The 24,699-nt window shown below is 33.7% G+C and overlaps 1 protein-coding gene across 9 annotated transcripts; it reads left to right on the top strand.

The window, feature by feature from the left end:
- Positions 1-3,980: 3,980 nt before the first annotated feature.
- Positions 3,981-20,969, top strand: LOC108222074 (DUF724 domain-containing protein 6-like). Of its 9 annotated transcripts, XM_064094221.1 has the most exons (9): positions 3,981-4,351; positions 4,688-4,797; positions 7,713-7,849; positions 19,128-19,269; positions 19,378-19,491; positions 19,567-19,665; positions 19,773-19,916; positions 19,993-20,139; positions 20,216-20,969. In XM_064094221.1, the coding sequence occupies exons 4-9, from the start codon at positions 19,137-19,139 to the stop codon at positions 20,839-20,841; spliced, it is 1,263 nt and encodes a 420-aa protein (XP_063950291.1). In that variant the 5' UTR covers positions 3,981-4,351; positions 4,688-4,797; positions 7,713-7,849; positions 19,128-19,136; the 3' UTR covers positions 20,842-20,969. The 9 variants fall into 9 exon arrangements, with proteins under 9 accessions (XP_063950291.1, XP_063950289.1, XP_063950288.1 ...); XM_064094219.1 differs by lacking the exon at positions 4,688-4,797; XM_064094218.1 differs by lacking the exon at positions 4,688-4,797 and having other exon boundaries at positions 6,007-7,849.
- Positions 20,970-24,699: the final 3,730 nt, after the last annotated feature.

The following is a 24,699-nucleotide window of genomic DNA, read 5'->3' as shown; positions in this document are numbered from 1 at the left end:
GTGATTAATCCGGACCCCTTTCGTGGTCCCGGACTCAAGCCATGGAGTACTGATATGTGAAAATCCCATGCATAGTTGATCTGGACCTGGAATAACGAGAAAAGAAATAAAGGGCATCATTTTTACAAGACCTGCATGGCCGAGCCTAACCCTACGTAGCTGTCACAGAAAGAAATTGCTTTAAGTTTATTGGAGGCATGCTAATTGGCTCTGTGGATATAGATGGGTCTTATCACCCCTTTTCATCAGTACCACGTGGCTTAATTTGACTAGCCAATGACAAAAACAACGGCCGTAAAACAACCCTTCTCCATGACGTCAAAAGAGACACAGGGTGACAGATGCAATATATGACAGATGCTTCACTCGCAGTCAATCCGGACTTCATACGTAGGTCCGGACTTAAAACCACAACTACAAAGATATGCGTGAATACAAGGGGCAAGGCCAGTAACATGACCCCGGACCTACTCTTTATTAAGCTCGCGTGAACTACAGTTTTATGAGATAAAACTGATGTACAGAACTTGTGTTTTAATGTTCATGGACTGTGGGCCCGGGATGAGGGGTTAAGTCCGGATTAAATCCCAAATCTTTGACCGTTTTGTGCTCCTCACTAATCAAGCGCAGGGGTCCGGAAACAAACACAAAGCACGGAGTTCGGACCTGTTCTTTACAAAATAAAATTCAAGAACTCGCAGGCAACCAAATCAGACTTATCCAAATTAAAAAGCGGGAAAAAGACACCCGCTCTCGGCTGAATTTCATCTGACTCTCTACTCCCTCATACAGGAAACCTGTATAAGGGAGTGGGGGGCAAATGATATGGAATAATCCGGATCAGGAGCACAATCCCAGACCCTGTCTCGAGGTCCCGCTCAGTTGAAGGAATCCCGCTCAGTTGAGGGAGTCCCTCTCTTCAACAGCCGAATAAGTCCAAAACCGACAACCACTGTGTACACGACGAATGGAAGCTACAGGTGATAGGGACGTGACATAAACGGTCAACTACTGACAAGAGACGACAAATCCCTAAACATTCCAAACTACTGTTCCACCGCTGACAGAAGGACACGTGTAGGGAGTCCAAGACGTGCAGGTGTATGGCCAAGATTCAGGTTCTCTACCCTTAAACCCTAACCCTTGGCTTATAAATAGACCAAGGGCAAAAGGCTTAAGGGACACTTCTCTCCACACTCATATTTTACACACACAAGCACTCAGCAAATATAAACACTTAAGCAACCACCCACAGCAACCACCATACACACACCCTCTACATTGATAGGTAGCTTATTTTCCGTCCGACTACTTTCAAAACCCGCTCTTACTCTCACGCCGGAGGCGCCTCGGGGTCCAAACCCCCCTCCGGCGTTGTTTTGTAGGCACCCAATCAGCAGCTACACCGCGAGACGACGGAGTACGGCGGAGAAAGGGCCGGAACGGGATCTGGAGTTATCATGTTCTTTAATTATTTTGTGCGTCTTGTAAGGGTTATGTGCAGAACTAGTAGTCTCCGCAACCAAGCAAGAGAGCCTCACTACTTGATTCAATCACTTGAAGGAATTCAGTGCTTTATTCAACACAAAAGAAATCAGATTAATAGAAATGTATCTGATTTTGATTTTGGGCGAATTCATGTCGTAAAGTTAATATAGATTGTGTAGGATTTAAGTATAATGTTTCAAAATTTCATGAATTTTGATTGGATTTTTTTAAAAAAATATAAACAATCACAACTGAATACCATTGAACTTTGAAGCATAACTTAAAATCTTGATCGAAAACTACCAGATTTGGTAACAAATTTAAAATCTCAATCGAATATCTTAAAATTTTAATATATTTTTAAAAATCCGTGTTGAATAGCCTCGGAATTTTATAAATAATAAAAAAAATACACCCTCATAGTGTATCAATGTATTCAACTTGGATTTTAATGGATCCGTTTTTAGTTTATAAATTTTAATAAATTGTATTTGATTTTGATTTTTTGCGGGTGAGTTGATATAGATCTTTTAAGATTTACGTATGATATTTTAAAATCTCATGAATTTTGATGGGTTTTCAAAAAATTTTAAAATACACTGAGAAATTCCACAAAATTCTTCATTTTATGAATACTATAAAATTCATCAGAATACCATTAAATTTTAATGGATTTTAAACAATCCCAATTGAATACCATCAGATTTTTAAACATAATTTAAAATTCTAATCGAATACCACAAGATTTTGTATTATAATTTAAAATCTCAATTGAATACTCCAAGATTCCGATAATTTTTTAAAATACAAAATTGAATATCCAGAATTACATGAATGTAAAAAATCTTCTAAAATCTTAATTAAATACATCCCTGAAATTATTTCAATCAGATATCCTCATATTCTTATACATAACTAGTTGAGAAACCGCGCGTTGCGGCGGTCTATAAAAATTATATTAATAATTTAATATTAATATTTGTAGAATAAAATAATTGTGTGGTTGTCTATAAAAAGTATATTAATATTTCAAAGTTAATATTTGTAGGATGAAATAAATTTATATTATAAAAATCTAGTTGTAATACCAATACTAATATATAAAATTGCAAAATTGGATTATAATTCAAGGTGAAAAAATGAAAATAAATTTATACAATTAATTAACAATTTAAAGCATGACGAATTTTAATTTATTTATTTTTTTAAAAAAGTAATCATGTTCTTGCATTGTCACCTTCCTCCAATTTTTTTGGATTGATTGTGCACAAAAACATCTAACTTAAATCTTTGAGATAGTCGTCTATAACTACCCTCTTAAAAGTTATTTGAACGGAGCAAACAGATAATGCACGAATAATTTTTTCCTATATACAAAGTAAATCATATAAAAATTAACAACAACAAACATGTCTAATGAACAAAACAAATATTATAAAAGAATAACCAACAAACATACATCACTAATAGTTTATCTTGTTGATATCAACCATCAATATCATGTCAAGACTATATTCTTTTCCCATGTTTGGATTTGTCGACTCGAATATAACGATCTATAACTACCTTTGCTTGCAACAACCTTTGTTTTTTTAATATTGTATAAACAACTTTCACTTATCGTTGCAGAAGAACTGTACCTCCGAGTTAGAAATCGAGCAAGAGAAAGAGAGTTCTAATTTTTGATATTTTTCATCCAAAAATTTCAGAAAATTAGAAAAATAGAACGGAGCGTTGTGAGAGGCGCCACCCGCACGCCTATCGCTTCTCTTTTAAAATTCGAAAAATAGAACGGAGCAATATGAGAGGCGCCACCTGCACGCCTATCGCTTCTCTTTTAAAATTCGAGTAAGAGAACTTGTGGTATTGTGAGAGAAGGTTGTGTTTAGATGATCCAAAATCCTACGTTCTATACGGGTATTTATAGGTGCAGAGAGATTTGTTTGCTACTCTTTCCCATAATTAAATAATCTGAACAAAATCAGATAAAAATTTTCAAGCTACTATATTCCATAAATAATTTGTCTTTCCCATAATTAAATAATCTGAAAAAAAATCAGATTAAAACTTTCAAGCTATTATATTCCATAAATAATCTAAAACAAAATCAGATTAATCAGATTAAAATTTTCAAGCTACTATATTCCATAAATAATTTGTCTTTCCCATAATTAAATAATCTGAAACAAAATCAGATTAAAACTTTCAAGCTATTATATTCCATAAATAATCTAAAACAAAATCAGATTCTGAAACTTGCTTCTAATATACCCAAAACTAAAAAAGGTAGTTCTAATTTTTGATATTTTTCATCCGAAAATTCCAGAAAATTAGAAAAATAGAACGGAGCGATCTGAGATGCGCCACCTACACGCCCCACGCTTCTCCTTTATATAAGTATATTGATTGAAAACCAGAATTAAATATCCTAAATTTGAATATATTCTTATATTCGGAATTTAAGATATCTAGATTCCAGGAATGAAAAAATCTTTATAATCTCGGGGAATCCGCCTTGAATACACCCTGCTTAATTGTGCGTATTTAACCAGCAACCCAACACACGCGTATACACTTCCATGGATGAAGCAAGCAAATTAACAACGTTTTCTTAGGTTTCCGCAGCCCCGGAGACACAAGAAGCCCTTCTCCGTTCTCCCCAAAAGAATCCCCAGTGTTTTAGGTGATAAATGGGTTGTCTTCGTTTACAAAGTATGTTACATAAGGGTTTCAAAACCTCTAATTTCCCAAAAAGATCAAAACTTTTTAGCCTTAAGCTGTGGTTGATGGATTTTCTCTATATGGGTGCTGCTCTACTTAATTCAATTTGGGTTTCTTCATTCCTCGCAAGAATCTTCTCATGGTAACATTTCTTTCATATATAAGCTTATACTTGTACGTGATTGTGCTTTTGGTAATTTCTGCCCTTTTGATTTGGCTGTTAAGTACAATCATACAACTTGGAAGTTTCATTTTGTTTCGTATTTTACATAGTAGGCAATGCAATGGTTTAGTATGTTATGATAAAATCATAGATGGCAATATGATATGTAGCATTGTGTTTGTACGTTGCAGTTTTTTGCATTATGATAATACCCCTCCTGTGCATTAGCCGTCCGCTGATTAGTACTAATGTTTCTAGTTACATGGATATGTATCTCATATAGCATGGTAGTTATTGTATGTTTGAATTTTCTAGGCTTGTATTGCCTAGAGAGTGTCACAGTGCATAATCTTTTGGATAATAAGGGACCGACTCAAAAAGATCCAGACTTCTTAGGTGAAAGGCATGGGTGATAAGTTTTCAAGGTATGGGCGGTGCTCAAGCCTCATGATTCAACTCCTTAAAAAGTTATAACCTTGCTTACTTAAGTTATTTGGGGGTTTCAAGTTTTAAGTTGGTCACATCGCATGTGGATCTGCACATTCAACCTACCGGAGAAGCTTCAAATAGTAACATTTAATATATATGAAATCACACACACACACACACACATGTATATATAGTAATTTACTAGTTTTTTTTTCGAGTATAGTACTTTCATGATAGCTAGGCTTTATGACATTGAAATATTTCTACCGCCTTTTTATCCCATCTGTACTGGAGATGGAGTTGAAGTAAACTAAACGAATCCTACCAAGTGTATCGTGAGTCGTATGGTATAGTACAAGAAGGGTTAGATGTAGTAGGGTAAGGGTCAGATGTATGCAAAACTTGACCTCTATATGACTACCTCCAGGATAAGAAAAAAATAGAAAGATGCATATGAATAACATGTAAAATTTAAAGGTGAGAACCAGTAACTATCAAGCAGTAAAAAATTAGCCCGACTTGTTTGGAAAATGTCAGGTTTCAATTTTTTGAATTTCTTTAAGCTCGTACCATGTGTTTATTCTCGGAGAGTGTCGCATGATCTACAATAATTATGTATTTTGGTTGTTAATTTTCTTAATCTAGAAAGTTGAGGGTGCGTGAATTACTTAACATACCACGTATTGAGTGTGGGGTACCAGGGGCACATGGGTTGCTCCACGCTGTGACCCTGTATTTAGAGCATGGGATGGCAAAAGTGACATATATTATGAATTTTGGCTTTTTGTTTAAGCAAAAAACATATCGTTGCATAAAAGGATTTTGATATATTTGTGATCATATATATAGATATATATTGTTCAGTTATTAGTTCTTACTTATATTTGTACTATGTTGTTTGTATCGTGTTAGTGTCTAAACCTCCTACTGTTCATACTTGGATGAAGTTTCTCCTCAAATCTTTTTATTTTGCGTTGAGTTTTCAGTTTTGCTAATAGATATCATTCCGTACTACAAGATGAAATGTATGACTATTGTAATATGTGTGTGTGTGTGTGTGTGTGTGTGTGTGTGTGTTGTGCCCCTCACCATATTTGTAAAATTCTTGAATCTCTGCACTAGGCACCTACACTCTTATCTTTGTTTTTTTCTTAAGAAATATTGATTTACTTAGGTACATGTTATCCTAATTATCTATACTGCAGGAGTATATCTTTCTGTGAGCATTTGAGGTTCTGATTTTGGCCTTAACCTTATTGATTTTTAAATCCAACTCCAGTTGTCAGATCATCAATATCGCTCAAACCACGGCAGAAACTAATAAGGGTCAATTGATTGGTAGACCACTAAATACGGTAAAAGGATTTAGAATACTATCTTTAAAGCACCATGTGAGCTCTATTGTTAATTTTGTTGGATGTTTTTCTACTATACTTCATTATTAATATAATATGCCGTGTCCCTGTACCCAAAAAATACGAGGACATGCATGTCTGTGTCCCCAATTCTGAGATTATCCGATTCTTCAACAGACCATACCCTATCTGAAGTAACATGGAATTTAGATCCATGTTTTACATCTTACTTATAAATTTTTTTATGTGTGTTTCCTTAAGAAAAGAGATCAAAATGAAATGTCTGGACTCCTCATATATCATTGATTGACCATTTACAAGCTTTTATGGATTCGAACTAGCTACTATGATGAAACCGGTAACCATGACGGTCTTGTTAATTGTTTTGTTGAGGCTAGCTCCAATGAAGAAGACTCATAGGGTTCTTAGCAATTGCTAGTCTTTGTTGATGTCTAGGAAAACCCGGTTAGAATGTCAACTAATATATTATAATGACTCAGGAGTTGGGACCTGTTTGTGCAACACACATTTAAGTTAAAATTACCTTCGAATTTACAATCAACTTATCATCCTCAATAGAGGTTGTCCCAGGTCCAAAACAGAAACCCAGAAGACTCTTTTTACTATGTTAAAAGGTGTTTAAAAAAAACGAATTTGGCTTAAATCATTTAAGATAAATGAAGGGTGAAATGAAATATATTCTAGATATAGGACAACAGTGAGCAAATTGATTCAAAAAGTCACATACGCCCTTGTCTATTCTATATAATTTCATGTGTTTAAGGGTTATTCCTGTCTTTTATACTAAAATCATTATTATGCATTAATGTCTTTTCATCAATATATACTTACTATACTTATTAACCTACAATTAATTCAACTTTTTTCTAATGATTACTTATTAAACTAATCTTCTCCATAAGCACATATTAATACTCATGTTTACCTTAATTGAAATTCACCAGTTCCGTTGATTTAAAACCCTAATTACTACGCCATCTGACAGTTTATTGAATGTATGATTTTGGTAAGTTTGACATTCCGCTCGATTAATATAGCATATGCAGTTTTGTTACGTAATCTATGCCTTAATTCGATATGTGGTCCATTTTTGGTATAGGTCCAAACTTAGAAAAATTATTTCCAAATATCCCTTTTGCATACATAGTGTGATATACTCTTTACTACTGATGCTTGACATCTCAATTCTATCTTCCCTGCAGAATAGTTCTAAATATGATTTTAGTGACCCCACACACATACCTACGTGTGCGTAATTGTGTGTACTAAATTTCAGCTTGTGTACTAAGCCACAATTTAAATCTTTGCAGTTCTTTTTAAGTTATGTATTTTCATTATGTTAGCCACAAGATGATACGATTCTTCTCTGTCATATATACACTACTCAGTCATATATACACTACTCAGACCCATCTTTAACCCCATGCGGTCATGCAACGGCATGGGGCCTGCTGAAAGAGGGGGCCCAAAAAAATCCAATTACATATATATGTTTATGATATTATATAATCTTATCTATATCTATGTAATCTCAGCACACCACTACTCCACAAACACGCTGAAAGTCTCTGTTTTTTTCGTTATTTATTGGGCACCGGGGCAAAGGCAGTAAAGATCAAGATTACAACCCTCTAAGTGCAAATCAAAAAGTGCCAACTCAATTACAACTCAGGTATTTATCCTCATTTTTTCTAAAATTACAGCACTTTCAAGGTTTAATGTTTTTAAATTATGATTGTTTATTATTCTTAATTTGTTATCAAACTAGTGATATTCTTAGTTTGTTATCAAACTAGTGATATAATGTCTCCTAAATAACTAAGAAACGAATTTTGCCTTATTGCATACTCTTGTGTGCCTCTTTGAGCAAATCTTACATTCTTTTGGAACTGTTGATGGAGGGGGTTTCTATCCCCCGGGCTGTTGGGGTCGGTTTCCTGGTTTTGTTATCGATTTCTCTCATTTTGAAATTCCCGGGCCCGCTACAGGTTGAAATCTCAGCCTATGAGAATTCATAACGGGACTTGAACCTTTGTCGGCATTGTTGATCTTTCTCTTTTTAATATTCTTTTCTCTTTGATTTGATCACTCTCTCCTTCGATTACCATCGCTTTCTAGACCACTCCAGCGTATGTGGTTAGTTCAAATGTAGCTACTCAACTTTTGAGCCATGTCTTTGACTATTGTTGAAACCTTTTTGCTTTCTTCTCATCTGTGTCCACGTAATCACTAATAAAACTTGCCTCACTAACAAACCTTACCAACTTTGTAATTTTCTTTTTATAATCAGCAATAGTCATGTTCTCTTGTTTCAAATCAAAAAATCTCAACTCCATCAGTGTCTGCATATACCTTGGGAAGTATTTATCTAAGAATATCTTTTTGAATCTATCTAAGGTTATAATCAGTGGTGTCTAGAGTCCTTGCCGATTCCCACCAATAACTTGACTTGACTCTTAGAAAGTATGTAGCAAATCCTACATTCTGCTCCCCATTCACATTCACTAGGGCAAACAGCTTCTCCACTTCTTTCAACCAAGGATGGGCTTCCAGGAGGTCTTGGTTTCTCGGAAATTCAGGAGGTTTGACTGCTTGGAAAGACTTAAAAGGTTGTTGTGGTTGGGAGAGGAAGTTGTTGAAGTAGTTGAGCCAAAATGATTGTTTGTTGGCGGATGAGCTCTTGGGTCATGTTAGGATTAGGATCTTCAAGATTCTCATGATTTATTGTACGTATATATTTAAAAATGTTAAAAAGAAGTTGATTTTAATTTTTTTTAATAAAATCACCCCAATAAAAATAACTTTCGGATCCATCACTAATTACAACTATATTTTGGTCTTCATAGAAATTGAAGACAACTATTTTATGATCTTCAAAAGAAATTTTATCTATATATAAATATTATTTGCTTTGTTTAGGATATCAGAGATTTGACTTTATTACTTAATGAAAAAATAACCGGCTGAAAAGTCGAACAATTTATTTAACACTCCTTAAATAATATATACAATTAAAAGGATAACAAAAACATCAAACAACATGAAAAAACACACAAACATTTAAATAAATAAATAAATATGAGTGGGAGGATTTGAACAGAGACTTTTTTCCAAACCGAGCTCGTATGATATAATTGAGAAGATATAAAACATGATTTTATTATATATCCTTAACTACAACAAAACATGTGTTTGTATATCCAACATATAATCCAAACAATAAAAAGAGAAGTCAAAATATCTTGAGATACTATATTAATTCGATATAAGTCTTGGCAATATATCATATACTCCAACAAAAATCAAAAACAAGGGAGACTAAAAATTATCTACCGTAACGGGGAAGCAATGAGTTCTTCAATCTGCATATTGATCCCCCCACGTTTTCACCATTCTCTCCTTCCGCCTGCTGCACAGATGCTTTTTTAGCATTGATATTCTTCTCCATCTTTAAGATCAATTCAATTTCTTTATGCAACTCCTGCCCCCTCTCATTAGACTTAGCTTTTGTCCCTTTAAATATATGATTCTCCTCAACATGTACAGAGAGCACCCTTTCCCTATGTTCTAACATGTTCTTTAACTTTTCCTCCTCGCACTTAAACATTAATAACTTGTTCAACCGATCTTCTAACATTTAGACTCTAAATCCATGTGCATCCAAATCCTCAAGAAGTGACAACTCATCCATCATTTCTTCTCTTATTGTATTCATATTAAAGTTTGAAATTTTCCTAACTATGTTATTATAAGTAACCATTCTAGCAAGAGCTTGCCCCTCACGAACAATCTCCTTGCAGGATTTTAGTGGAAGGAAATGTGGATCCGGGGGCATTATTTTACAAGCTTCAAAAGATTCATTAAATTCCAAGAATTTTTGCTTCAATGGATTCAACAAATTACAAGCAAGAGCTTGCCCATAAATGAATCTTTTGAAATTCCGGGAATTGGCCGAATCTTTTCAAGCTTTAAAAAAGTCCCATGATCTGAATTTCCTTCCTCTAAAATCCTGCAAGGAGATTATCCGTGAGGGGCAAGCTCTTGCTAGAATGGTTACGTATATCAACACAGTTAAGAAAATCTTAAAACTTTAATCTGGACACAAAAAGGAAGAAATGATGGATGATTTGTTACTTCTTGAGGATTTGGATACACATGGATTTGAAGTCGAAATGCTAAAAGATTGGCTGAACAAGTTACTAATGTTTAAGAACGAGGAGGAGAAGGTGAAGAACATGTTAAGACAGAGGGAAAGGGTGCTCTTTGTACATGTTCAGGAGAATCGCATGTTTAAAGAGACAAAAGCTAAAGTAGAAGAGAGGAGCAGGATTTGCGGAAGAAGTTGCATTGGTCTTAAAGATGAAGAATATTAATGCTAAAAACGCATCCGTGCTACAGGAGGAGGGAGAGAATGGTGAAAACGTGAGGGGATCAATATGTAGATTGAAGAACTCATTACTTCCCCGTTGCTGTAGATAATTAAAGGTCCCCTTGTTTTTGATTTTTGTCAGACTATATGATACATTGTCAAGACTTTTATCGAATTAATATAGTATCTCGAGATATTTTGACTTCTCTTATTATTATTTGGATATGCAACCACATTTTCCGTTGTAATTAAGAATAATTTGAATATAATAAAATCATGTTTTATATCTTATCAATTATATCACAGGAGCTTGGTTTAGAAAAAGGTCTCGGTTCAAATCCTCCAACTCATATTTATTTAATTAAATGTTTATATGTTTTGTCATGTTGGTTGATTTGTTGTTGTTCGATTAGTTGTATATATTTTTTAGGGGTGTTAAATAAATATTTCGACTTTTTTATCGGTTATTTTTTTTGTTGAAGTAATACAGTAGAATCTCCAATCTATCAAAAAAATCAAATAATATTTGTATGTTGATAAAATTTCTTTGAAGGTCATAAAATGTTTGTTTACAATTTCTATGAAGACCGAGATCTTTTTCTAAACCGAGCTCCTATGATATAATTGAGACTATATATTATTTAATTATCCTTAACTACAACAAAACATGTGTATGTATATCCAACATATAATCCAAATAATGGTAAGAGAAGTTAAAATATTTCGAAATACTATATTCATATAATAATTTGATATAAGTCTTGACAAATATCAGATAGTCTGAAAAAACCAAAAACAATGGTGACTAAAAATTATCAACTATAACGAGGAAGCAATGAGATCTTCAATTTGCATATTGATCCTCCCACGTTTTTCACTACTCTCTCCCTCCGCCTGCTGCACAAATGCTTTTTTAGCATTGATATTCTTCTCCATCTTTAAGATCAATTCAATTTCTTTACGAACTCCGGCCCCTCTCATCAGCCTTAGCTCTTGTCTCTTTAAACATGCGATTCTCCAAGACATGTACAGAGAGCATCCTTTCCCTCGGTTCTTCACCTTCTCCTCCTCGTTCTTAAACATTAGTAACTTGTTTAGCCGATCTTTTAGCATTTGGACTTCAAATCCATGTGTATCAAAATCCTCAAGAAGTGACAAATCATCCATCATTTCTTCATTTTTGTGTCCAGATTAAAGTTGTAAGATTTTCTTAACTATGTTGATATACGTAACAATTTTGAGTAAGAGGCAATATATTCTTCGATCTGCATATTAATCCTTCCACATTTTTCACTATTAGCATCCTCTACCTGCTGCAGATACGCTTTTTTAGCATCTATATATTTCTCCTTCTTTTGAATAAATACAACTTCTTTCCACAATTCATGCACCCTTTCTTCTCCTTTAGCTCTTGTTCCTTTAAATATACGATTCTCCTCAACATGTACAGAGAGCACCCTTTCCCTCTGTTCTAACATGTTCTTCAACTTTTCCTTCTCGCTCTTAAACATTAATAACTTGTTCAACCGATCTTTTAGCATTTGGACTTTAAATCCATGTGCATCCAAATCCTCAAGAAGTGACAACTCATCCATCATTTCTTCTCTTATTGTATCCATATTAAAGTTTGAAATTTTCCTAACTATGTTATTATAAGTAACCATTCTAGCAAGAGCTTGCCTCTCACGGACAATCTCCTTGCAGGATTTTAGTGGAAGAAAATGTAGATCCAGGGGCATTATTTTACAAGCTTCAAAAGATTCAATTAAATTCCCAGAATTTTTGCTTCAAAGGATTCAACAAATTACAAGCAAGTGCTTGCCCATAACTGAATCTTTTGAAATTCCGGGAATTGGCTGAATCTTTTCAAGCTTTTAAAAAACATGTCCCATGATCTGAATTTCCTTCCTCTAAAATCCTGCAAGGAGATTGTCCGTGAGGGGCAAGCTCTTGCTAGAATGGTTACTTATAATAACATAGTTAGGAAAATTTCAAACTTTAATATGGATACAATAAGAGAAGAAATGATGGATGATTTGTCACTTCTTGAGGATTTGGATGCACATGGATATAAAGTACAAATCCTAAAAGATCGGTTGAACAAGTTATTAATGTTTAAGAGCGAGGAGGAAAAGTTGAAGAACATGTTAGAACAGAGGGACAGGGTGCTCTCTGTACATGTTGAGGAGAATCGTATATTTAAAGGGACAAGAGCTAAAAGAGAAGAGAGGGTGCATGAATTGTGGAAAGAAGTTGTATTTATTCAAAAGAAGGAGAAATATATAGATGCTAAAAAAGCGTAACTGCAGCAGGTAGAGGAAGCTAATAGTGAAAAATGTGGAAGGATTAATATGCAGATCGACGAATATTAATGCTAAAAAAGCATCTGTGCAGCATGAGGAGAAAGAGATGGTGAAAACGTGGGTGGATCAATATGTAGATTGGAGTGCTCATGGCTTCCCCGTTGCATTAGATAATTTTTAGTCTCCCTTGTTTTTTATTTTTGTCAAGACTTATATTGAATTAATATAGTATCTCGAGATATTTTGACTTCTCTTATTATTATTTGGATTATATGTTGGATATGCAAACACATGTTCCTTTGTAATTAAGAATAATAGAATATAATAAAATCTTGTTTTATATCTTCTCAATTATATCACAGGAGCTCGGTAGGTCTTGGTTCAAATCCTCTCACTCATACTTATTTATTTTATTTAATGTTTGTATGATTTGTTGTTGTTCGGTTAAATGTATATATTATTTATGGGGTGTTAAATATATTATCCGACTTTTCAGTTTGTTATTATTCTATTTAAGTAATGCAGTCAAATCTCCAATGTCTTAATCAAATCAAATAATATTCATATGTAGATAAAATTTCTTTGAAGGTCATAAAATAGTTGTCTACAATTTCTATGAAGACCGAGATCCTTTTTCAAAACTGAGCTATTATGATATAATTGAGAAGATATGAAACATGATTTTATTATCTAATTATCCTTAATTACAACAAAACATGTGTTTGTATATTCAACATATAATTCAAATAATAATAAGAGAAGTCAAAATATCTCGAGACATTATATATTAATATAATAATTCAATATAAGTCTTGACAACATATCAGGTAGTCTGAAAAAAACCAAAAAACAAGGGTGACTAAAAATTATCTACTGCAATGGGGAAGCAATGAGTTCTTCAATCTGCATATTGATCCTCTCACGTTTTTCACCACTCTCTCTCTTCGCCTGCTGCAGAGATGCTTTTTTAGCATTGATATTCTTCTCCAGCTTTAAGATCAATTCAGTTTCTTTATGCAAATCCTGCCACTCTCTTCTGCTTTAGCTCTAGTCTCTTTAAACGTGCAATTCTCCTGAATATGTAAAAAGAGCACCCTTTCCCTCTGTTTAAACATGTTCTTCACCTCTTCCTCCTCGTTCTTAAACATTAGTATCTTGTTCAGCCAATCTTTCAGTATCTATACTTGAAATCCATGTGTCTCCAATTTCTCAAGAAGTGACAACTAATCCTTGATCTCTTCTCTTTTTGTGTCCATATTAAAATTTAAGATCTTAAAAACATTTTTATTAGGTCATCGTTCTAGAAAGAGCTTGCTCCACACAGACAATCTCCTTGTAGGATTTTAAAGGAAGAAAATGCGGTTCCTATGACATTTTGTTAGAAGTTTCAATAGTTTTACTTCAAAAGATTCAGCCAATTACAAGCAAGAGCTTGCCCCTCATTGAATCTTTTGAAGTAAGATTCTGGAAATTGGTTGAATCTTTTGAAACTTGTAAAAAGATGCCCCAATATCCGTATTTCCTTTCTCTAAAGTCCTGCAAGGAGATTGTCCGTGAGGGGCAAACTCTTGCTAGAATGGTGATATTTGTTAAAAAGATCTTAAACTTTAATCTGGACACAAAAGGAGAAGAAATCCTGAATGAGTTATTACTTCTTGAGGAATTGGAGATACATTGATTTGAAGTCCAGCTATTGAAAGATCTGAATAGGATATCAATGTTTAAGAACGTGGAGGTGAAGAATATGTTAATACAGAGGGAAAAGGTGCTCTTTATACATGTTCAAGAGAATTGCAAGTTTAAAGAGATGAGAGCCAAAGCAGAAGAGAGGGGGCAGGAGTTGCGTAAAGAAGTTGTATTGATCTTAAAGATGGAGAAGAATATCAATGCTAAAAAACATGTGTGTAGAAGGCGGAAGGAGAGATGGTGAGAAACGTGGGAGGATCAATATGCAGATTGAAGAACTCATTGTTTCCTCATTGCAGTAGATAATTTTTAGTCACCCTTGTTTTTGGTTTTTGTCAGACTATATGATATGTTGTCAAGATTTATATCGAATTAATATAGTATCTTGAGATATTTTGACTTCTCTTATTATTATTTGGATTATATGTTGGATATACAAACACATTTTCTGTTGAAATTAAAGATAATTAGAATCCAATAAAATCATGTTTTATATTTCTCAATTATATCATAGGAGCTCGGTTTAGAAAGAGGTCTCGGTCCAAATCCTCCCACTCATATTTATTTAATTAAGTGTTTGTGTGTTTTGTCATGTTTGATTTGTTGTTGTACGGTTAGCTGTATATATTATTTTACGGGGGTTAAATAAATTATTCGACTTTTCTTACGGTTAGCTGTATATATTATTTTACGGGGGTTAAATAAATTATTCGACTTTTCTGCCGGTTATTTTTTTATGTAAGTAATAAAGCCAAATCTCCAATATCTCAAACAAACCAAATAATATTCATATGTAGATAAATTTCTTTGAAGATCATAAAATAGTTGTCTACAATTTCTATAATGAAAAAAAAAATAGTACTAGTGATGGATCCAGAAGTTATTTTTGGTGGGTTCAATTTATTAAAATCAATTTCTTTTTAACATTTTTTAGTATATGCATACAATGTAAGTTCTTTGATATTTGTCAATTACCAAAAATGACCTTAATAATGGTTTTAAATTATATTTTCAGAAGGGCTTTTTGTAATCATACAATTAGCTTTTAAAATTTCAATTAGGGTCCATAGGGGTTAAACCCCTCTTTTCTTTTTCTTCTCTACTCCTCCCTATTCTTCGCGAATTCTCTACATTTCTCTTTCTCTCAACTTCAACTCTCTCTCGCTCGTTCGCTCATCTCTCTCCTTCTCCCTTCAATTCTTCAACTGTAAGTATCTATAAGCATGAGTATATTGGTGTGTATTGTTGTATATTTGCGTGTATTGCGGAGGAGGTAGAGGCGGATGTAGAATGTGGGCTCAGGGGGCTTCAGCCCACCCCTGAGTCCATAACATCTTTTTTCTTAAATTTGTCTATTTATAAAATTAGCCTACCCCAGGTAAAATGAGCCCATTCATTTTTTATATTGAACCCAACCCATTAACTAAACTAATGAACATTATACATATGAGACTTGGTGAAGTGAAAAGATCAAAAAAAATAAATTGTTCTCTTGCTGCTTGACTGCTCTGCCTGGCTGCCTCCTGCTTTGTTCCGGACTTCAGTCTTCAGTGCTTCCTCTTCCGCAGGATTATTATGTATTTGAGATTTTTAAGACTTTTGTAATTTTTTTTCATATTAATGAAGCCCCCCTCCTTGGTAAAATTTTGGAGCCGCCACAGAGCGGAGGGTTTGGAGGGTTTTGATTTCCGGTGAGGTTGAGGGAGGAAAGGTGGTTGATGGTTGGCGTTGGGAGTTCCCAATCGAGTTGAGAGCTCGAGATATCGAGCCTCCTCGAAAGGAAACTGGTCATGGCAATGACCGAAGGGAGCCATGACCTTGGTTTTTGATTTTCTTCTAAATTCGGTGTTTTGATGTTTGTATTCAAACCAGACTTGCTTGCATGTTATTTTTTGTGAAAATCAGCACTCTGATGATTAATTTGTAACGGGTTTAGCTTCATTGTTGATTTTGTTGCATTTAGGGCGGATATAATGAATTGAAGTTATAATACTTTTTGAATGCTGGTTGAAGTTTGATGTGTAATTAGCCACTTTGTTGGTTATTGGGTCATCGATTTGCTTAAGTTTTGAAGTGTTAAAGAGTAGCAAACAAGAAATTTGGATATATGTATGCTTCGGCTATGGGCATTTTCTATTATGAATTGGTTATATGCTTTACTTTATGATTTGCTTTGATGTAAGTGTTTTTATATGCATGATTAGGTGCAGGGAGGGATTATGTGTATGTGTGCTAGGCAGTGTGTGTGTGTGTGTGTGTGTGTGTGTGTGTGTGTGTGAATTATGCAAGGCAGTGTGAGTGTGTGTGAGTATGCAAGGTGTGTGTGTGTGTAATAGGTAGATCGTAGATGTGTGTGTGTGTGTGTGTGGTTATGCAGGGTGTGTGTGTGATAGGCAAATGTGTGTATGTGTGTTAGGAGGGTGTGTGCCTGTATAGCTAAGTATTAGTGTGTGATATCTCTATGTTGAGTGTTGATTCAAGAACAATTAACGGGGGTATATTCGATTGGGATTTTAATGGATTGTTTTTAGTCTATGGATTTTAATGGATTGTATGAGATTTTGATTTTATGCGGATTCTTGATAAAATGTCGCAGAGTTGATGGGATTTAGGTACAATGCTTCAAAATCCCATTGATTTTGATGGGATTTCAAAAAACTTAAAATACACTGAAGAATGCCACAAAATCCATCATTTTATGAAATGAAAAAAAATCCATCAGCATTTGAATACCATCAGATTTTAATGGATTTTAAACAATCTCAATCGAATACCATCGGATTTTAAAGCATAATTTAAAATCCCAATTGAATATCACCAGATTTTGTAGCATAATTTAAAATCCCAATTGAATACCTCAAGATTTTAATCGATTTCAAACAATCCCAATCGAATACCCTCGGATTTCATGAATGCAAAAAAATGCTTTAAAATCTCAATCCAATACACCCCTCTAAGTATTATTGTGTTTGTGTGTCATTCAAACTCTGTGTGTGTGTGTGTGTGTGTGTATGCTATACAAGGGTATGTGTGAACTAATTGGATGTAATCATATCAACATGTGTAGTTGGTTAGTAGTTGACTAATAGAAGTAATCCTAGACGTATTAAGGAGACTAGCAAGAGTCATAAGAATGATAACAGAAGTAAGAAGACTACAGTTATACACACGAACATACAGACATCTTTCTCTCATTTTCCTCCAATGATGCCGCACCATCGGTTGTCTGTAATGCTGCCCGAACAACCGATGTCTTTCTCTGCCCACACACTACCATCTCCACCCCATCCCCCCCCTCTCGCCACACCACCGTCGTTATCACACATTCTGATCTCTCATCATCACTCTCGATCTAAACTATTTTATATCTGCTCATCACCAATACAATTAGCTGTGTTGGTGATTTTTCTTCAAACTTTGGTGTTTTTGTGATTTTCTGTTGATTTTTGGTATTTTTTGTTTATTTTTTTGTGGTGATTATGGGTCGTAACTGGTGATCATGTAAACAAGTTGGTATGTAGATAGACATTGAGGATGCAGATGCTAATAATTAATTGTGGAGGCGTGGTGATCGTTTTTGTGATTTAATGTTTTGAAATTTGATTGTTTATTATTCTTAATTTGTTATCAAACTAGTGATATAATGGCTCCTGAACAACTAAGTGGTTCTGCCAAGAGGGAAAACTCAGTGGCTCAACCATGTCAGGCAAGATTGAGTGGTTTAGTGATGTTTTCTATTGAAAAAGAGCTAAGAGAAATATTAGATTATGAGAGTTTAATGGATGAGTTTGCATCCAGAAATGCCTGTAGAGCAATTTTTAAGAAATGAGATTAGTGTTATTTATATATGGGGGCCTTTTTTCTTAAGTTAGCATAAGGTCTTTTTAGTGTTGGTGCCGGCCCTGACACTACTTCTAATTAGTAACTTCACCCTTTTTAGTGTATTTTGCTTGTTCAGATATCAAAAACCCTTATTTGATCAACAAATTACGAAAAGTGAAAATAATGCATATATGCTAATTATGTGCATATGAAGATTAAAGTCGAAAGTTTTGTCGTTGAGATGATACATTTTTTTCCTTCTATTGTATCAAACATGAATTAATACAATTGTTATACTGGTAGTCTGGTACTTTGAATATATATTATATATTTGAATTTTAAATTTTGCGACCAAGTTGGTCTGGCTACTGATTGAGCTAATATTGGCAGCCTCCCTTGGAACTCCCTTCGAACTTGAGCCAGTCCTGAACAAATACTTTGAGGTTTGGGCCAGTTTTGATCAGAGTAGTACTTAAGTTGTACCTGTCTTATGTTAGACCTTTATTCTTTTTCAGTGCTTAGGAAACTTAATACTCTTTTCTCGGAGAATTTGCTTCCATGCAATTATTTGGTTTGATTCTGCATATTATGATGCGTGATGGAAACCTGATTAGTTTTGCATCGGACCTGATTATATGAATCGCATTATTAAATTTTATTTGTTTGACAACACTGAGGCTCTTTGTCACTTCCTATAACCTCTAATATCTGCTTTTACTAGATCTCTGAAAATGAATCATGGAAAACTTTAAATTCTTTTGTAATTGCAGCTAAAAGTGATGTCATCGGATAGAATGGAAAGTATACAAGGTTTAAACTTGCGCTATATGGTTTGTCAGTTTAATACTCATCAAATGGAAGCACCCGAGCAGGATGTCCATGTTAGTTTCACGGCCCCAACCCATGGAGATGGTACAACTACTGACTGAATACTCTCATTCAGTGAGTTCTTTTATTATTTAACCAAGTGTTGTTATATGATTCCGCTTAATCATGCAAATGGATTCGGGGATCTTGCAGGTCCTATTGTCCCTATTGATACTGAAAAGTTATTAATTGAGAAGCAGCAGTGTCAAGCGGAGTTACCTGCTCAGGTTGCATCAACTAGTTCCATGCCCCCAATCAACAGAGATGGTACAACTACAAACTGGATCTATCATTTTCTGGTTAGTGAATTTTATATAACCAAGTGTTACTATGTGTTTGCAGTTAATCATGAAAATGGAGTTGTGAATGTCGCTGGTGCTACTGGAGAATTGTTAGCCAGGAAGCGCAAAAATCAAGTGGAAGTACCTTCTCAGGACGCATGTAATGGTTTCATGGCCCCAATCAGCAGAGTGAATAAATTTACTGACTGGATCCAATTATTTCGTTGTCGGTTAATTTTGTTTATCCATTTTACCATATGATTGCAGATGATCATGCAAATGGAGTTGCATATGTGTCTGGTGCTATTGTCCCTGCTGATACTGAAAATATGTTATTTGAGAAGCAGCGGCGTCAAGCGGCTTTGCCTCCTCAGGATGCAACAATTGGTTTCACTGCCCCAATCACCAGAGGTGGTACAATTACTGACTGGATCTATCATTTTCTTGTTGGTTTTTATTTACCAAAGTTTTTCTTATATGATTGCAGTTAATCATGCATATGGAGTTGCGGATGTTGCTGGGGTAACTGTCCCAGCCAGCACTGAAAACTTATTATATAGGTACTGCAGGCATCGAGTCGAAGAACCTGCTCAGGACGCCTGTACTGGTTTCACAGCCCCAATCAGCAGAGATGGTAAATCTACTGACTGGATCCTATCATTGTGTTGTTAGTGATTTTTATTAAACCAAGTGTTATAATATGACTGCAGTTAATCATGCAACTGGAGTTGCGGAGGTCGCTGGTGCTAGTGCTGATATTGAGAAGTTACCATTTGAGAAGCACAGGCAGTACTGGGAATTTGCTGAATCTTTTGAAGCCTTTAAAAAAATGCCCCAGAATCCGCATTTTCGTCCTCTGAAATTCTGCAAGGAGATTCTCAGTGAGGGGCAAGCTCTTGCTAGAATGGTTACTTATAATAACATAGTTAGAAAAATTTCAAACTTTAATATGGATACAAAAGGAGAAGAAATGATGGATGAGTTGTCACTTCTCGAGGATTTGGATGCACATGGATTTAAAGTCCAAATGCTAAAAGATCGGTTGAACAAGTTATTAATATTTAAGAGCGAGGAGGAAAAGTTAAAGAACATGTTAGAACGGAGGGAAATGGTGCTCTCTGTACATGTTGAGGAGAGTCGTATATTTAAAGGGACAAGAGCTAAAGGAGAAGCTAGGGTGCAGGAATTGTGGAAAGAAGTTGCGTCTATTCAAAAGGAGGAGGAATATATACATACTAAAAAAGCGAATCTGCAGCTGGTAGAGGACGCTAATAGTGAAAAATGTGGAAGGATTAATATGCAGATCAAAGAACATATTGCTTCTCCGTTGTGGTAGATAGTTTTTAGTTAACCTTGTTTTTTTGTTTTTCGTTTTTGTCAGACTATATCATATGTTGGCAAGACTTATATCGAATTATTATATTAATACAATATCTCGAGATATTTTGACTTTTCTTATTATTATTTGGAACTCTAATCATGTCGTATAATTGCTCAACTGACGCTGTTCATCTTCTAAAGAGTGATATAATATTTATATTTTGTTATATTATCTTTAGTATAATACAAATAGTAGTAAAGTACTTTTCTATATATACAAAAAGTGTATCGAAGTACTTGTTCCGCTAAAAATTATAAAGTAACTTTTTGGGTGGATTTTATACCGACCTACTGGACTTCACAGTTGGCAGAATACTCTAGTAGCCTGGCTATGGGCTTTATCGATAATAATATTAAATCTTGCTTAATATTCTTTACTACTTAAAAGCCACAAATTTTGCATAAAATATTTTAATAGGAGATTTATTCATAATATATAAATGGTGTTTTTTAAGACTTTATACATGGAACTCACCGTGTGCGCATCTACTTGTTATTAATAAGCTGGCAAATTTTATAATTGGAATATTTTGTGTATCATTATTAATTAAAATTCAAATCATATAATCAAAAAGTGGTTACAGCATCTCCAATGGTGTCGGTTATAATGATTAGTTAAATGGACATGTAGAACATTATATAAAATTTGCTAAACTTGCAAGATTGCTTCGATAGTATTGATTATATTGGTTGTAATAAGTGATGCATAATATTTCTACAGATTTCTTATAGAGCTGTAGTGGATCGACAAATATAATTATGTACAAGAGGTTGGCTATAATTATAGACAATGAATGGATGTGATGTGGTTGGAGTGTTGTTTTTTGAAAGCGTGGGCTATATATATATATTTTTTTGATATGAAAACTAAGGTTTTAGCTAACGGTCTGTCATCGTTAGAGATGTTATTACCGTTGTAAAAAGTATACATTACAAAAGGTTTGCCATATATGTTACTTATTTCTATATTCTTTTTGAAAAATTTATAAAAATATTTATTTCTTTAAATTTAGTTTCAAAATTACATACAAGATCACAACAATAATTTGAATAATCAGGTCATAAGAACTGTAAACGAAATTGCATATATAATTGGATCATATGTATTCAAAAAATAAATTACAACTGGGTTATTTTCAAAAGGTGGCCTTCATTTTTCACCCCCTCCCATAAAAAGGTTTGCGTACTATTTTATACTTCCTTTCTCCCTCTCATTTGTGTACGTTTTTTTACTACTCGACACGTATTTTAAGACTCTTATGTAATATAATTCCGTAATTTTTTTTAAAATTTTTTTATGTATAAAAATTCAAACATCAAATTTTATTCAAAAAAAAAGATTAAAAAAAATTACGAAACTATATTTTTGTTTGTGAAAAAAATTTTCATTATCCCCCCTACTTTGTGTACGAATTAAATGGTATTTATTAATTTATTATTTATTAATAAAAAGGGGTAGTAATAAGTCATAGAAAATAAATATGTTATAATCCCTCTATGATGTATTTTAGTACAATTTTTTTAGGGATTAAATGGTATAGTTTCCACGAATATTAGAATGCATGCCAAATTCTCGTCTCCAAGATAAATTACGCGAATAGTGACAAAGGAAGTAATATTATATCTTAATCATGATTTCAAAAACCAACCTCTGTTTTAGTGTTTTTATTAGTTAATTTACCAGAGTGTTGATGAGGAGGGGAGAGAGCTATTCAGTTATGAACGATGGTTTGAGTATTTGATTTGATGAAGAATCTCTAGTCTTTTGATTTTGTCCCAAGATGGGGATATTTTACATGTTTGCTGGTGTGCTTCAGAGACTGGCTCCTTTAGTTAAATTTAGGTTGTGGTTTATAAAGTGTTATCTTGATTGCTACTTGCGCAGTTCCCTTATATCATCCCTACTTGACATTACAGAAAATTAGTATAATGATTGTTTTTGTTTAGAATTTGCCTCCGTGTTTTAACCTTAATAGTGTTAAGTAAGTGATCAATCTTGTATTAGATTTGTACCAAGAATTGGTAAAATTTTTTGGGGACCATAGAAGATGGCAGGAGTACCTTTAAGAGGTTATTTAGACCCATAATTGGGGATGGTGTATACCATATTCTTGTAATGTCGGTGGACATTGGTTTTCAGGAATCTTAAAACTATAAATTGAGAGATATAGTTTAATAAGATAAAAGTTTTAGGATACAATTTCATATCTTACAAGTCACAAAATCTAGCCAAAATTAGTGAAAATACTCATTTATTCAATACAAAGAAATTTTGGAATTTCATGAAATAGTGAGAATTGTTTTAGCTACCAATAATATACAATGATGATAATGGAATGAGTAAAATGAAGCTTTTGAATGTGACAAGCATGAATCGAATAAGAGCCAGAATTTAAATTTGTATTAATAGGAGCTATATTAATGGCCCCTTAAAGGATATTATAGAAATCACAAAATAGCCATAATCAAGGATCTGATTTCAAATTTGAAAGAAGAAAACACAAGGAAATCCATATAACTAAAAATTAGCCTACAAAATTATACTTCATCCAAATATGATATTGACTAAACCATATAGTATTTAGTATAAAATAACCTGACTATAAGTTCCCATATGGAAGGCTAGAAAAAGGGGTTAAAACTTAAGAATTCTTATTAATTATAGGAAAATGCTAGAGACCCCAAAAAAGTGTCCCAAATAATTTTCCCAAATGATGTGTCCAAATTTGATTGGCTGAATTCACTCCCATAATAATGAGACCCCCCTGCAGATTCATCAATCACCCAATCATAACTAGCCACTTGTTTGCCACATCATTTGGTAAAGATTTTTGGGAATTTTTTTTGGGGTCTCTAGCATTGCCCTTAATTATAAGCTATTCATTACAGTGTAAAGGGCAATTAACACCACAACTCAGCCATATAAAATATTTTCAAATCACATTGTGGAAATTATTAATGGTATAAATATATTTAACAGGTCCTAGTATAATAAAGGCAATGGATCTTTATTGAAATTATAACGAGCCATAATCAAGGATACAGTATGGAATAAAATATTTTATGGTGTCAACAAATTTGCTAAAATAAAGGCTTTGATTGTATGACAAACAGATCAGGTTAACAAGCTATTTAATATTTATTTTAGTGCAATTAAAAAAAAGGATAACCGACTCTCAACTTGATAAAATGAAAACAAAGGAAATAGTGAAATAAGAAGTAATAGGCAAGGTAGAACTAAAAAGAATCATTTTATTTTCATTTTAATATGTACTTAACTTTATTAGTAAAAAGAAAGTAGTGCTAAAAAATCTTATTATGGGTAGCTGTAATTATATGATCTCAAAACTTTTTTCATGGAGTAATTGTCGGTATGAATGTATATAATAAAGACCCCTAAGTAGTGCACTATTTGTCCTCCGAATCAAAATTATCTTATTAAGTCTGTAATGGAAAATGCAGATTTGTCTATATTTTACTATGTATTAAGTTCTTAAGTATCTAACCAAAGAGATTTCATTATCTCTTTGGTGTAGACGTTTTTTAATGTTTTGTATTATTGTAGTATTGGGTTACTTTCATTATTCTTCAAGAATCTCTATAACATACTTATGTTCTATTCCTATTTAGCTTTAGGTTGTTGGATTTCATCTTTGGTTATTATTAATCAACTTTATTTAGTCAATATATATAAATTTCTCATGTTCTTGTATTTATGTGGTTTTTTCAGGGTACTCGACAGAAGTAAAGGACGAAAAGCGGAGCAGGACCTTGTGGGTGTTTTCTTATCGAACATTAAAGCTTTATTGTCTAA

Source organism: Daucus carota, chromosome 5 (genome assembly GCF_001625215.2).
Source record: "Daucus carota subsp. sativus chromosome 5, DH1 v3.0, whole genome shotgun sequence".
Lineage (NCBI taxonomy): Eukaryota > Viridiplantae > Streptophyta > Magnoliopsida > Apiales > Apiaceae > Daucus > Daucus carota.
Note: the sequence above shows the minus strand (reverse complement) of the source record. Positions and strands in the feature narration are given on the sequence as shown.

Coding starts and splice junctions, on each gene's coding strand:
- LOC108222074 (XM_064094217.1), top strand. Junction 19,917..19,992: donor CACTGCCCCAATCACCAGAG/GTGGTACAATTA, acceptor ATATGATTGCAG/TTAATCATGCATATGGAGTT. Junction 20,140..20,215: donor AGCCCCAATCAGCAGAGATG/GTAAATCTACTG, acceptor ATATGACTGCAG/TTAATCATGCAACTGGAGTT.